Genomic DNA, 14660 nt, shown 5'->3' on the forward strand with positions numbered 1-14660 from the left:
CTCTGGTGCCTGCAAGCGTGGCTGGCATCGATCTACATCCCCAACAGGCCATGACCTAGATCGAGTAGTCAGGGTCTGGACCACATCAGGTCATTCCTGAATTGGTCGGTGCTGGAAGGAGTCCTCTTCGCAACCCTGTCCCTGACCCTGGTCTCCGATGCTTTGGACCTGGGCTGGGTAGCCCCTCTGGGTGAGCTGAGCACCCAGGGCCACTGGTTGCAGGACGATCTGGCTCTCCATGTCAGTGTCAGGTTGCTCAGAGCAGTTCACTTGGCCTGCCAGGCTTTCTTGCGCCATCTGAAGGGCAGGGTGGTGCAGCTCCTGACGGACAACACTGCCACTGTATTACATCAACAGACAGGGTGGTGCCAGGTCTTCGGCCCTTTGTTAAGAAGCTCTCTGCCTTTGGGATTTTTGTGTGCGGCATGCCATTCATCTGATAGCTGCACACCTGCCTGGAACCAGGAATGTGCTGGCAGATCACCTCAGCAGGACTTTCTCATCTCGCCATGAGTGGTTGCTCCATTTGGAGGTGGTCAGCATAAACTTCCAGAGATGGGGGATTCTCCAGGTGGACCTGCTTGCGTCCAGACAGAACAGAAAATGCAACGTGTTCTCTTAGATCTGGGAAATGGACACAAGGTCCTTGTCAGACGTCGGGGGCACTGATGTACTCCTTCCCGCCAGTGCTGTTGATTCACAGGGTCCTGGTGAAGATCAAGCAAGATAGGGCAAGAGTTATTCTTATAGCCCCCACGTGGCCTAACCAGCACTGGTTCATCACGTTGAGCCTTTCGGTAGCCGCCCTGCTCCAGCTGCCCCTCTGGCTGGATCTGCTGTCACAGAACAACAGCAGTCTTTTACATCTGAACCTGGCAGCACTGCACTTGACAGCTTGGCTACTGCATGGCTAAGCACGGACAAATGGGCCTGCTCGGCCTGTGTCCAGCAGGTCTTGCTGAGTAGCAGGAAACCCTCCACCAGAGCAACTTACTTGGCCAAATGGAAAAGATTCATGTTTTGGGCCTTGGAATGGCATATTCAGGGCGAGCAGGAGATCCTGGATTATCTGCTGCACCTAAAATTCCAAGGTTTGTCCCTGTCATGGATCAAGGTCCACCTGGCTGCTATCTCGGCTTTCCATCCTCCATTCCAAGGCAGGTCTATCTTTGCTCACAACATGATGTTTTTTGAAAGGTCTGGAGCATTTCTACACGCACGTCTGGGATCCCATCCCCCCCCCCCCCCCCCCCGTACCTGAATGTCATGCTGTTGAGGCTCATGAGGTCTCTCCCTTTGAGCCTCTGGCTTCCTGCTCTCTTCTGCTTCTCTCCTGGAACGTCTTGTTCCTGGTCGCAATAACATCAGCCCACAAGGTGTCTGAAATCAGGGTGCTTACTTCGGAGCCTCCCTATATGGTCTTCTACAAGGATAAGATCCAGCTGTGGCTGCACCCAGCATTTCTGTCCAAGGTCATTTCCCAGTTTTGTACTGGCCAGGACATATACTTACCAGTCTTCTTTCCAAAGCCTCATGTATCAGATGAGGAGCGCAGGCTACACACCCTGGACATCAGGAGGGTGCTGGTCTTCTACATAGATAGAACAAAGCCGTTCCCTAAATCAACGCAGTTGTTTGTTGCGGTGGCAGACAAAATGAAAGGTCACCCAGTGTCTGCTCAGAGGATTTCATCCTGGATCACGGTCTGCATTCGCTACTACTGTGAGCTGGCGAAAATGCCTCCGCCGGCGATTGTGATTGCACACTCGGGTAGGGCACAAGCATTGTCAGCGGCCTTCCTGGCACGGATACCAATCCAAGAGATCTGCAGGGCTGCTACTTGGTCATCTGTCCACATGCTCATGTCTCATTATGCGCTTCCCAGCAAGCTCGAGACGATGCTGGCTTTGGCAGAGCAGTGCTGCAAGCTGCAAGACCGTGAACTCTGAGTCCACCTGCATTGATACTGCTTGTGAGTCACCTAGAATGGAATCAACATGAGCAAGCACTTGCAGAAGGAAAAAACGGTTACCCACCCGTTTTGTAACTGTTGTTCTTTGAGATGTGCTGCTCATGTCCATTCCATTACCTGCCCTCCTGCCCCTCTGTTGGGGTTGTCGGCAAGAAGGCACTGAGAGGCCGTAGGGCTGGCAGCGCCTGATATACTGACGCATGAGCGCGGCGCTCAAGGGGGTGCCACAGCTGGCCCTATGGATACCGTTAAGGCAAAAATCTCCAACGATGGTGCATGTGGGCGCGCGCACACCTAGAATGGAATGGACATGAGCAACAACATCTCGAAGAACAGTAGTTGTGAAAAAGGTGGGTAACCATTTTTTTTCTCATTCTCATTTTTTCTCATTCTCATTCTCACCCTGCCAATGTGGTTAAGTTCTGAGATGGATTTGGATGAACTACATTAGGAGCAAGAGAGTTAGTTCAGTCTCCATCCCCACTCATCCCTGTGCCTCTCTAATGAGGCTTGTAACAATGGTGCCAACTTAGATTATATGTCTTGCGATTACAATACTTGTTGACTAAGAACTGGGCTGAACCATATCAAAGCTTGTCTATTTTATGGAACTTTAAATTTTAAAAACAATATTTCCTTTTTAGTTTCCTCTCTATACACTTTGTCTGGTATCTATCTTCATTAATGATCTGGAGGATGGTGTGGATTGCACCCTCAGCAAGTTTGCGGATGACACTAAACTGGGAGGAATGGTAGATACGCTGGAGGGTAGAGATAGGATACAGAGGGACCTAGACAAATTGGAGGATTGGGCCAAAAAAAATCTGATGAGGTTCAACAAGAACAAGTGCAGAGTCCTGCACTTAGGACGGAAGAATCCAATGCTCCGCTACAGACTAGGGACCGAATGGCTAGGCAGCAGTTCTGCAGAGAAGGACCTAGGGGTGAAAGTGGACGAGAAGTTGGATATGAGTCAACAGTGTGCCCTTGTTGCCAAGAAGGCCAGTGGCATTTTGGGGTGTATAAGTAGGGGCATTGCCAGCAGATCGAGGGATGTGATCGTTCCCCTCTATTTGACATTGGTGAGTCCTCATCTGGAGTACTGTGTCCAGTTTTGGGCCCCACACTACAAGAAGGATGTGGAGAAATTGGAGAGAGTCCAGCAAAGGGCAACAAAAATGATTAGGGGTCTGGAACACATGACTTATGAGGAGAGGCTGAGGATTGTTTAGTCTACGGAAGAGAAGAATGAGGGGGGATTTGATAACTGCTTTTAACTACCTGAAAGGTAGATCCAAAGAGGATGGATCTAGACTATTCTCAGTGATAGCAGATGACAGGACAAGGAGTAATGGTCTCAAGTTGCAGTGGGGGAGATTTAGGTTGGATATTAGGAAAAACTTTTTCACTAGGAGCGTGGTGAAACACTGGAATGCATTACCTAGGGAGGTGGTGGAATCCCCTTCTTTGGAAGTTTTTGAGGTCAGGCTTGACAAAGCCCTGGCTGGGATGATTTAGTTGGGATTGGTCCTGCTCTGGGCAGGGGGTTGGACTATATGGCCTCCAGAGGTCCCTTCCAACTCTGTTATTCTATGATTCTATGATTTATAACAAATACCTAGATAGTTATATTTGTACTTGTCACCTGAACCAAAGATGTCCTGACATGAGGATTAGTTTGATCCAGTGAAAGGCTGTTTTCATATTTTGGAATTATGAATAGATAGCATGAGGCATAACAAGAAAATGATGTATCTTCTAGCTTGCTCACCTTTTTGTACTCTATCCTTGATTGACAATGGTTGAACACAACAATTTTAAAGATGTAACTACTCCTCAGTTGCATAGAGTATGTACATTATTTGTTGGTTGCTAACCACAATTTGAAACTCTAATCTTTTTTACTTAGAGGAAGATGTGGAATTACAAGAAGCTATCAAAAGAAGCCTGGAGGAAATGTAAATGAAGATACTCCTGTATGCAAATAGCATGCTATCAAAGCTGCTTACAGAAGCGGAAGCTTGTTCATCCTTTAACAAAGGGTCAGAAAATACTGCTTTAAAAATGTGCTTATTCCTTTAATGGTTAAACTTGTAATTAATATGTTGCTGATTGTGTAATGCAACTAAATTGACAAATGGAGCTTATGGATGTATGTGTTGCAACATTCTGTATATGACAAAGGAAAATAAATTGTTAGAAGCGTTACACATTCCTTTTCTAATGATTCATGACTAACTTTAAGCTCAATTCTTCTTCTGATCTAGTCATGTAACTTGAGGTAGGTTGATCCTGTACATGTTGTGGTGTCTTTAAAGGGTCGTTCATTTAATTCTTCCATTGTAAAAATGTCATTGTCTCATTTTACTTTTTCAGTGTACCCTTTGCAACAGATAAAAATAGTAAACCTCAGTTAATCTCAGACCACCTTGCCTTACTGCTAATTTTATAAAGAGAAGCTTAGTCTCCAGGCCTGCAATTTACGATTCATGGGCTCACCCCTATGCCTACACAAAGCTTTACTCCACATGAGCACAGAGGTATGCCCACAAGTTGTAAATTGCAGGGTCGGTTTCCTAGAATGTACAGTTGTTTACTGCTATCTTTACTTTTATTTTTTAGGAGTGTGCATATTTTAATTTGAGTATGAGAGCTTGTTATTCCTGTTGGTTTAAAAATCTCATCAGCTGAATACCCTGTCTTGTTTAAGGCTGAAGCAAAGTTTGTAAATAAAAACACTGAAGCAAAAATTGTTTGTTTTCAAAATCCTTCTTGGTGTGAGGTACAAGTGAAATAATTTAAGCAGGCAAGTCCTTCCTGTATTCCATCCTCTTTATAATATGCATTTGTTGGTTTTTTAAAGAGGTGGTGTTTCAATATTTGACAATAATTAAAAACATTACTGTTTTTGTATGCTGTCCTTAATTTTTTAAGAGAAATGCCTCTACCTTTCCCTTCTCAAGCTTTTCGATCCCCTTTCCTCCACAAAAAAATACCTGTGCATGCCAGCTGGCTTTACCCAGTTTATCTCGCTTCTGTTGATTGTAGATGGAGATGAAGGAAAGTTTAGTGAAATAAAATACCATCTCCGCATTTTATTTTTGCATAAGCACTTGACAGCTTGTCTGTAACGGGTGTAACTCTAAAGTACATCATATACAGAAATACCTGTTCTCTAAAAATGAGCCAGATGTATTAAAAAGGAACACAACATTTTACTGAATGTAAACCCTTACAAAAAGTAAAAATAACACACTGCTGTAATTCCTTAAACTTCAAAAATGTGCTATGAAATAGTGACATGGACTTCAGTGTTTGCTATCTGATATCTCTGTTGCAAATAAAGCTGACCTGAAGCCACTCATCTAGAGTATCTAGAGAGGAATCTCACAGCTCTTTAACAATCATACAAGTAGCCAAAAGATGCAACTCATTTGAATCCTGGTAAACATTTTGGAAAGGGTTTTCACTGCTGTTGGGGGGAAAAAAATTTCTGAATGTGACAGTAATGTAAGTAGAACATTGCTACTCCATTAGCCCTGTTGCTAGGAAAGCAGAGGTAAGACTTATTTTACTGTAGTCTCATTTAAATCTGCACCTGCAGCTCCCATCTGAGGGAAGTGCCACTTGAGTTTTGAAGCTGGTTCAGGACACTGCTCTTCAACCTCCTGAACACCAGACTCAGTCACCAGAAGAACAAATGGTCTTACTAAACAAGCTTTCGTAATAAAATACATTCAAAGGAGGTCTTTCATCCCAAAGAGCTTTTCAAACTAAAAAGATAATGGGTTGTAAAATTATTTTAGGCTGAAAGTCCCATTCTAACCATAGTGTATTCCTGAGTATCCAGATAACATGGGGGACATAGATTTTATTTGGATAATCGGGAGTTCAGAGTACCAACGGGGTAGGAGACATTCAGCAGCGGGAAGCCTCTCCCCTGGCCAGGGATTCATCATCCTTCTTGCATTCCTGGCTGGGGTGTCTGCTCTGCCCCATTCACTCAGTCCCATGACAGCACTGCTGCAGAGGGCTCCCTGCACTGCTGCAGGGCCGGTGACACCTCATCCATGTGGGCCAAAAGAGAGACCCCTGAACAGGACTCCGCTGTGCGCCACCAGGATTATAGCCTTCTCTGTACATTGCATCTGTGGGGATTGGCAGCACAGGGAGCCCTCTGCAGCTCTGCTGTAATGGCCTCCTCTCACACTTCTGTGACAGCAGGACTGCAGAGGCTTCCTGTACTGCTGTAGGAGTCATTCAGCAGCAGGGTGGCCTCCCCTACGTCCAGGGGCTTGTCCTCTTCCTCCTCCAATTCCTGGCCTGGGGTCTCTGCCCTGTTGTCCAAAGTTTCATGTTATCTGTATCCCTTCCTTTTCCCCCAGCATGAGATACACTTGGGACAAGGAAGGGATTCGGATATTTGGTACATTTGGGTTTCAGATACATGGGAGTATACTGTATAGAGGAGTATTATGAAAGCTTACTTCACCTGATGCACTTTGTTCTTCTGGGCCGTAGCGATGGGTAAGCCTAAGTACATAAGCTGTTTATTCCCCTCTAGAGTCGGGTACCTTGGTTTCTGAGCAGCTGCCAACTTGCATTCTTTATCCCTCACACCAGCAAATGCTGCAGGAAATATAAAGACTGACTATACCTGTTTGCCTATGAGTAGGTAAGCGCTATTATCCCCATTTTACAGATGGGACCTAAGACACAAAAAGGTTAAGTGACTTGCCCAGGGTCACACAGAATATCTGTAGTATAGTTGGCAATTGAACCCTCTTGTGTCAACTCCTAGGCTAGTGTCCTAACCACGGGACAGTCTTTCCTCTCATTAGCTACATGTGGTTCTATTCTCTACCTAGTCAATTAGGCTCTAATAATTAGGGCAGCCATGTATGTTATAAAGAATGTCAAGAAGTATGGCTATCCTGATTTCTTCCCATGGTTTCCAAGATCACTAAACAGTTCTCGACTGCCTGCCTCACTCCAAAGCTTTCTCAGTTACTGCATCCTTCAGCATAATCTTCCAGCTCTTCCATCCTCACAAGTATGTTGTCTCAAAACAACAAAATGTGTGTGTCCAGATTATTCACTTTCATATCAAGGGACTCTGCTTTATTCTTCAATCAGAACAAGGTGTTCTGTAATCTACCTGATTCAGAATTTATTGCTTCTAGTAGATTGTTTGATAAATCTTAGGTAGCTGACTCAGACTCAATGCGGACACCCAGCATTGAAGGGTCTGGATCTGCAATTGTGGTGGCAATTCATGTGGTGAAAGAATTTTGACTGCCCCTTTCCCTTTGTAACATAAAGCAGTACAAGTGACTTGTTCATTAGACATTTACTTACAAGATTGTTAGAATTCATTTCTCACCCCCTCAGAATACTTGTAATAAGTCCTTTTGTTTGCTTTTTCACATAACTATTTAAAAGGAAAAACTGCCCCACTCTGCCTTGCCAATTCCTACCTTTCATTTTAATGTTGTAACATTCAAATAGGTGTTCTCTGCCTTCCAATTGAATGTTGGTACAGCATTTGAATAGATATGGTATATAATGTCCAAAAGAATTTAGTGACTCCAGATGTTTTGCAAACCTACATTTGGTCTGGTGAGTATTAACTTAGTTCTATGACTTTAAAATCCCTGCCACTGGTTCTTTACCTTTTGATGCTCAATTTTTGTTTGTGGCACACTTTTCTTTGGTCATACGCATTTCTCTGTCTGCCAGGTGCAAAGAGAAGATAAGAAATAAGTTATAATAATTGTTATGAAACTTGTTATGGCCACTAAAGCTTGATCCCTTTCTGGCTGCTTTTGTAAAGGTTAAACTAAGATCACTGCCTCTCCTCTGTGGATTTTTTTTAACTGTGAATTATTTGTCTCATATGTAATAGCTGTGTAGACTAGGTAACAAACAGGGTTATTTGTAACAACTTCTTAATGCTCAGAAATAAGTACTATAGCTACTTATAGGGGTCAGATCCTTTTGGAGTCTGAGGAAATCCCTATAGATGGCTCTATGTGGTAAATACTGTGCGACATGTAGGCCCTTCTAATCTTTACCAAATATGGTTAAGTTTACAGAACTAATGAGGTCACAACATACTTTCTTTCATAAAAGGAAAGTCTTCCATCACCCTTGCATGCTATCTGAGAGATATTTACAATAACTGCTATCTCTGTTTTACAATTCATTTAACATAGAAACAAAACAGATGGAGCTGAACCTGACACAAAGGCTCTTTTTCACTAAGAGCTTCTCTACATGAATAGCTACTGTGTTTTAACCGCAATTCTACCCCCCAGAAGCGGGCTGTGCAGTAACTATTGGTGTGGACCTTGCTGATGTGCACTAACAGTTCCTTAGCATGCTTTGATCTGCCCTGTTTCAAATTGGGCTCAGTTAAAGCACACTAAGGAACATCTAAGGTGCGTCAGCAGGCTGTACATGGACATGCAGTGTGTGGCATGCTAGGGCGAGGTAGATTGAAATCCCAGCATGCCACGAACTAACTTCATATAGACAAGCTCTAAGTTAATCAAGAGAGTCTGTTCTTAATCTACCTTATCTACTTATCCTTGGCATCTTTGAACTGATTCTAGTTTTCTTAAATATTTCTTGCAGAAATTAAAATTCAGTTATAACATCCTGGTAAGATCCAGTGGTGAAGGGGTGAGAAAATGTTGTGTTTTGTACTAGTTTGGCAATCTATGGACAATAAGAGAGCACTCAAAGAAGATAAGGTCATTGCCAGTGCAGAAAAACTAAATGAATTCTTTGCGTCAGTCTTCATTGCAGAGGCTGTGAGGGAGATTCCCATGCTTGGGCCGTTCTGTTTAGGTGACACATCTGAGGAATTGTCCCATATTGAGGTGTCAATAGAGGAGGTTTTGGAACAAATTGATAAACAGTAATAAGTCACCAGGACCAGATGGTATTCATCCAACAGTTCTGAAGGAAATCAAATATGAAAATGCAGAACTACTAACAGCCTCCAGTCATCAGGTACAGAAGCAGATTTAAATGATAGGTTACATAGTGCTATCTAATGTGACACCAATTTTTAAAAAGTCTGCAGAGGCAATCCTGCCAATTAGATTATTAACTGAACTTCAGTACCTGGCAAATTGGCTGAAACTATAGTAAAGAACAGAATTATCAGACACATAGATAGATAAACATGATTTGTTGGGTAAGAGTCAGCATGGCTTTTGTAAAGGGAAATCATGCCTCACCCATCTACTAGAATTCTTTGAGGGGGTTACAAATGTGGATAAGAGTGATCCAGTGAATGTAATGTACTTGGACTTTCAGAAAGCCTTTGATAGGTCCCCTTACCAAAAGTTCTTAAGCAAAGTAAGCAGTCATGGGATAGGAGGGAAGGTTCTCTCATGGATTGGTAACTGGTTAAAAGATCGGAAACAAAGGGTAGGAATAAATGGTCAGTTTTCAGAATAAGGAGTCCGGTGGCACCCTAAAGACTAACAGATTTATTTGAGCATAAGCTTTTGTGGGTAAAAAACCCACTTCTTCAGATGCATCTGAAGTAGTGGGGGGTTTTACCCACAAAAGCTTATGCTTAAATAAATGTTAGTTTATTTGTCATTCTGAAAAGTGAATAAGGAATTGTTGTTTACTCTTTCACATAACACAACCACCTGGGGTCACTCAAATTAATAGGCAGCAGGTTTAAAACAAACAAAAGGAAGTACTACTTCACACAACACACAGTCAATCCATGGAACTCATTGCCAGGGGATGGTGTGAAGGCCAAAACTGTAACAGGGTTCAAAAAAGAACTAGATAAGTTCATGGAAAATAGGTACATCAGTGGTGATTAGCCAAGATGGACAGGGATGCAACCCCATGTTCTGAATGTCTTTAGACTCTGCTTGCCAGAAGCTTGGAGTGGACGACGGGATGGATCACTTGACAATTGCCTGTTCTGTTCATTCTTTCTTAAGTGCCTGGTATTGGCTACTGTTGGAAGACAGGATACTGGGCTAAAGGGACCAATGGTCTCACTCAGTATGGCCATTCTTATGTTCTTAATCCGTATCTGTGCAAAATGAGTGTAACTTACATTCTCAGTAGACAGAAGGAGAATGTCAAAATAACAAAAGAGGTAGGAAAAACAATAAAGAGGGTGTAAAAATACCCTCTGCAAGTTTCCGTGGAGTTCTGCAATGCACTGTACTTGGGCCTGCATCTTAAATCTATCTGGCAAATGCAGCTGGTGCAGAATTCAGCAGCTCAATTGTTACTCAGCATGTCATTTTGTTGAACATATAGAACCTGTGCTCTATGATCTGAACAGTTGGTTTTTGGACTGATTTTAAGGTTGGTTTGTCATATAAAGGACTATAGGACTTGGGACAACTGAGATACTGCCTCTTTCCTCATGAGCCAAGGCCACTGCTGTGATCAGAGCAGGCATCTGAGCTGAAATTCTATTGGTATAAAAAGAAAAAAGAGTTGCTGGTATTTACTGCTACAGCCACACAACTGTGGAACTCGCCACTCCCCTTGACCCTAGTCTGCAACAGTTGGATTTTAACCTTTAGGGTAGGTGACTAGTAGGGAGTTGGGAGACCAGTGAGCACTCCAACAAGGATTTGGTGGAGATTGTGGTTATTTTTACTCTGCCAGAGTATACTCTCAGAGAATTAATTGCTGACTTTATGTATGAGTTGTATTTTAAGTGTGTGTGTCAAAGGCACCTACCACCTGGGATGAGCGCTCTTTTATTTAGTTAGTACAAATCTCAGTAAGTAAGTAGCAGAAAAGAAGGAGACAAAGAGTCTTAGTGGTCCTGTTGTATATAGAAAACTAGCACAATTAGTTTAACATAGGACAAAAAGTAGTGAAAGAAATGTCTCAATAATTTTACTTTAAATCAAGACAGCTTGGGACATGATGTCTTTCTGAAAGGACAAGCCTGAGAGAACAGTTATTTTGGCTCATTCTACTGTGAATACTGAAAACACCAGCCATGTGCAACACAAGACCCATTGATTGAATGCCAAAAGTTGGTCTGGCAGGGAATGCTAAGTAGTATCTGCCCAAATCTGCTTTTAGTAATGATTAGATGGGTTCCCCTACTGATAGCTTTGTTTTCAAGCCCTTGTTGCCCTAGATAGTCCATAGACACAAAGTGATGGCAAATGAGCCCTGCACGTGGCTTGAGCTACCAGCACCACTGTTACTGTAGGAACCCAAGTGTACAAACTGGTCTTTGGAAGTTAGTTTCCTTAGTCAATATTAATTTACCACAAGTGGTTTTCCCTGACTCCTGCCCACTTCAGCTGCCACCTGTCATGTAAGTGCTGCAGTGGAGCCTAATTGTGGCTTTGTGGTGTATGGTGTAATAATAGGCAGCAGGTTTAAAACACACCAAAGAAAGTATTTCTTCACACAACACATGGTCAACCTGTGGAACTCTTTGCCAGAGGATGTTGTGAAGGCCACAACTATAACAGGGTTCAAAAAAGAACTAGATAAATTCATAGAGGATAGGTCCATCAATGGCTATTAGTCAGGATAGGCAGGGATGGTGGCTCTAGCCTCTGTTTGCCAGAAGCTGGGAATGGACGATGGGATGGATCATTTGATGATTACCTGTTCTGTTCATTCCCTCTGGGGCACCTGACATTGGCCACTGTCAGAAGACAGGATACTGGGCTAGGTGGACCTTTGGTCTGACCTAGTATGGCTGTTCTTATCTTCTTATGACTTACAAATATTAATCCACACTGTCTCTGTGAAGTAGATAAGCATTTTGGAGTCCCCACACTTTACAGATGGGGAAACTCACAGAAGTTAAATCAAAGTCTCAGAGTTTACCAGTGGTGTAGCTGGGAGTAGGACTCAGGATCCTTGGCTCCCAATCTACCAAACTATGAATGCTACTACATAATAGCTTCTTTAAGGATGGTGGCTTTCCCAGGCCCTTGGACTGAAATATTTAGTAATTATAATGCTTCTCCTTTGTGGCTAACTAACAGGGTGACATGACCCTTAAGAATTAGAATCAGAAAGACTTATGTCAGTAAAAGTGCTTCAAGCCAGTATAAAGTCTATTTCTGGAGTACAGTTTGAGGTTGTTTCTTGGTTGGCACCAAACTGGTGCTTTTTTTTCTTTCTTCTTCTCCCTCCAAGCTTCCTCTCTTGCATCAGAATTTGAGGTTTTTAAAGTCTCCCCCCACCCCCGCTCCCTTATTTCTCCTCTGCTCATTCAGATGCCTGATCTTGTTTCTCCTTTTGGCAGGGCTTTTTTTTTATCTCCATAACTCATTCAGGTCCTTGTTAAATAATTTAAAATTGGTCTGGGAAGGCCAGTATGTTATTGTGAAGATAGCTCCCCTCTCTAGTCCTGACTCAGCCCAACACAAGCAGCAAAGGTTTTAAGGATGTCACTAAAAGCCTTATACTACTCTGCATCAAATTCTGGTCCACCAGAAGTCCATGAGCAAGTTCCCACTGACTTCAGTGGGACCAGGATTTGGCCATTTGGTATCAGGTTCTTGCTGCTTCAGGCATGGAGGTGAGTAGAGATAGCAAGAGCAGAGTTGAGAAGTTTCTGCACTGAAGCTACGGGAAAGAGAGTTTCTGGGGAAGTGAGGTGAGTCTCTGTCCCATCTCCTTTGGGGACAGAGGTGGTGGGGTGACTCTGGCTCATTTCTCAGGGGAGTTTGTCCCAGTGGGTCACTGAGGAGGGGCTGGCTGGTGCTGCAGGGGAGGCAGCAGCCTCCTCCTTTGGCAATGTGCTGTGTCAACTTGGCCTGGCCACCTCTGGGCCTTGGGAGGGAGCTAAGAGGATCTGAAGTGCTTAGTGCAGAGAGCATTTTTGTAGGGTAAGCAGCAAGAGTCACATTAAGATGTGTCAGAGTCAGGCCTAACACTAGCTGGACAAAGAGGTACCTGCAATGGCAGAAAGAACTTCATCTGAGCAGACAGAGATATGCTTCCTTCACCTTAGTAATAATCACCAGACACTTTGCTTCCCACCCTTTCCTGGAGCAGTAACTGCAGAGGATAGTGAGCTCTATGTTTCTGCTGCAGACAGGACTCAAAGTGGAAACTGCTGCTTTCACAGGGGGTAAAATGTATTGTCCCTTTTGGGGGTTGGAGGCATAGGCGCCGACTTTTACAGGCGCCAGTGGGTGCTCAACCCCCCTTCCCCCAGCCCCACCTTGACTCCACCCCTGCCCCACTCCCATTCCAACCCCTTCCCCAAAGTCCCCGCCCCAACTCCACCCCTTCCCTGCCCCTATTCCAACCCCTTCCCCAAATCCCTGCCCCAGCCCCGCCTCTTCCCCACCTCCTCCCCTGACTGTGCCGCGTCCCCGCTTCTCCCCTCTCCCTCCCAAAGCTTGTTACGCCACGAAACAGCTGTTTTGCGGTGGCAAGCGCTGGGAGGAGAAGTGGGGAAGCGACGCACTCAGGGAAGGAAGTGGAGGTGAGGTGAGATGGGGCGGTGGGGGGTGGGGCACTTGGCTGCCGGTCGGTGCAGCGCACCCACCATTTTTTCCCCGTGGGTTCTCCAGCCCTGGAGCACCCAGGGAGTTGGTGTGTATGGTTGGAGGGATCCTCCAGGACTAGGGAATATGGGACAGTCTTCTCCCTGTGTGCCAGTGCCTTGAGTCTGGCTCATTACGCTCCCCCACCCCACACACACCAGCAGAGGGACCAGTTTGCTCCAGTGCTTAATTTGTGCCAGGGCTTACCAGGGCTAAGCCCCAGCATCTCTAGGCTTGGCAGTTCATAGCCTCAGCACCTATGGGCTTGATACAGAGTCTGAATGAGCTCTCCCCTGACATCTAGTAATGAGTTGTGGAAGAGGACTTAAGGAGCTGATCTCATTTGCATGGGCACACCTAGGTGCTCATTAGCATGATGGGATTGCTTGCCAAAATTATCACTTTTGGCTGGTGTTGGATCCTGTCTCCTTGTTATTGGGGCAGGAGTAATAAAGGGCTGTTATCTTTGTTATGTGAATCAAGGGCAACAGAATTGTACTTGGCATACCCTGATTGAGAGACTTATCCTCAACTAAATAGCACTTGCTAGGTAGGGGACATGGGTTCCAAAAGCCACAGGGAGAGATGCCAGCGTCAGGGTTTTAGATGTAATCTGATTTTTCCTCTTTCCACTGCATAATAAAAGAGCTAAGTTAGATTCAATTGAGAGTTTTATTACACACTGCAGAGCTGAAATCTCTGATATCTAGGTCTAAGCATTAGACCTGCTTTGGGATAGTGTCTCTAATACAAGAGACTGAGTAGTGTGCACTGCACCAGCAGTGAGGCTCCTCTACTAACAGCTGAAATCACTGAGAGCTGTGTTAAGTGGCGGGACCTGAAGACGTTCTGATGGGTTGGCAATCGGCTGGCAGAGAGGACTGGAGCAGAGCCCCACAGAGAGGTGTGGTAATTGGCCTTTGACCAGCAGGGCGGCTGGCAAAGAGGCATGGAGTGTCAATCTGGTCGCTGGCAAAGAGGAGCGGGGACCGAGTGCCAGGGTAGCAGAGTGAATAAGGTGCCTTGGTACACCTCTCCACCCAGGGTGGGAGGTGAACTCTGCAGATGCACCTCTTAAGTTTGGTTCTGTGCTGACCGAGGACAGTAACTGTGAGTGGGGTGCACAGAAGGGACAGGCATGTTAAAGGGACTTTTGG

At 44.6% G+C, this 14660-nt stretch overlaps 1 protein-coding gene across 5 annotated transcripts in view; it reads left to right on the top strand.

Annotated features, from left to right (window-relative positions):
- The window catches only part of ZNF451 (zinc finger protein 451), a 77910-nt gene extending 73171 nt beyond the window's left edge, over positions 1 to 4739 (top strand). For 4 of the 5 annotated variants that reach the window (XM_074947870.1, XM_074947872.1, XM_074947871.1 and 1 more), the window contains exon 15: positions 3882 to 4738. In XM_074947870.1, the coding sequence (XP_074803971.1) occupies positions 3882 to 3934 (53 nt within the window). In that variant the 3' untranslated portion in view covers positions 3935 to 4738. Of the gene's footprint in view, positions 1 to 3881 lie in introns of all 5 variants that reach the window. The other variant, XM_074947874.1, reaches the window with a different exon arrangement.
- Positions 4740 to 14660: the final 9921 nt, after the last annotated feature.

This window comes from Natator depressus, chromosome 3 (genome assembly GCF_965152275.1).
Source record: "Natator depressus isolate rNatDep1 chromosome 3, rNatDep2.hap1, whole genome shotgun sequence".
Classification (NCBI taxonomy): domain Eukaryota; kingdom Metazoa; phylum Chordata; order Testudines; family Cheloniidae; genus Natator; species Natator depressus.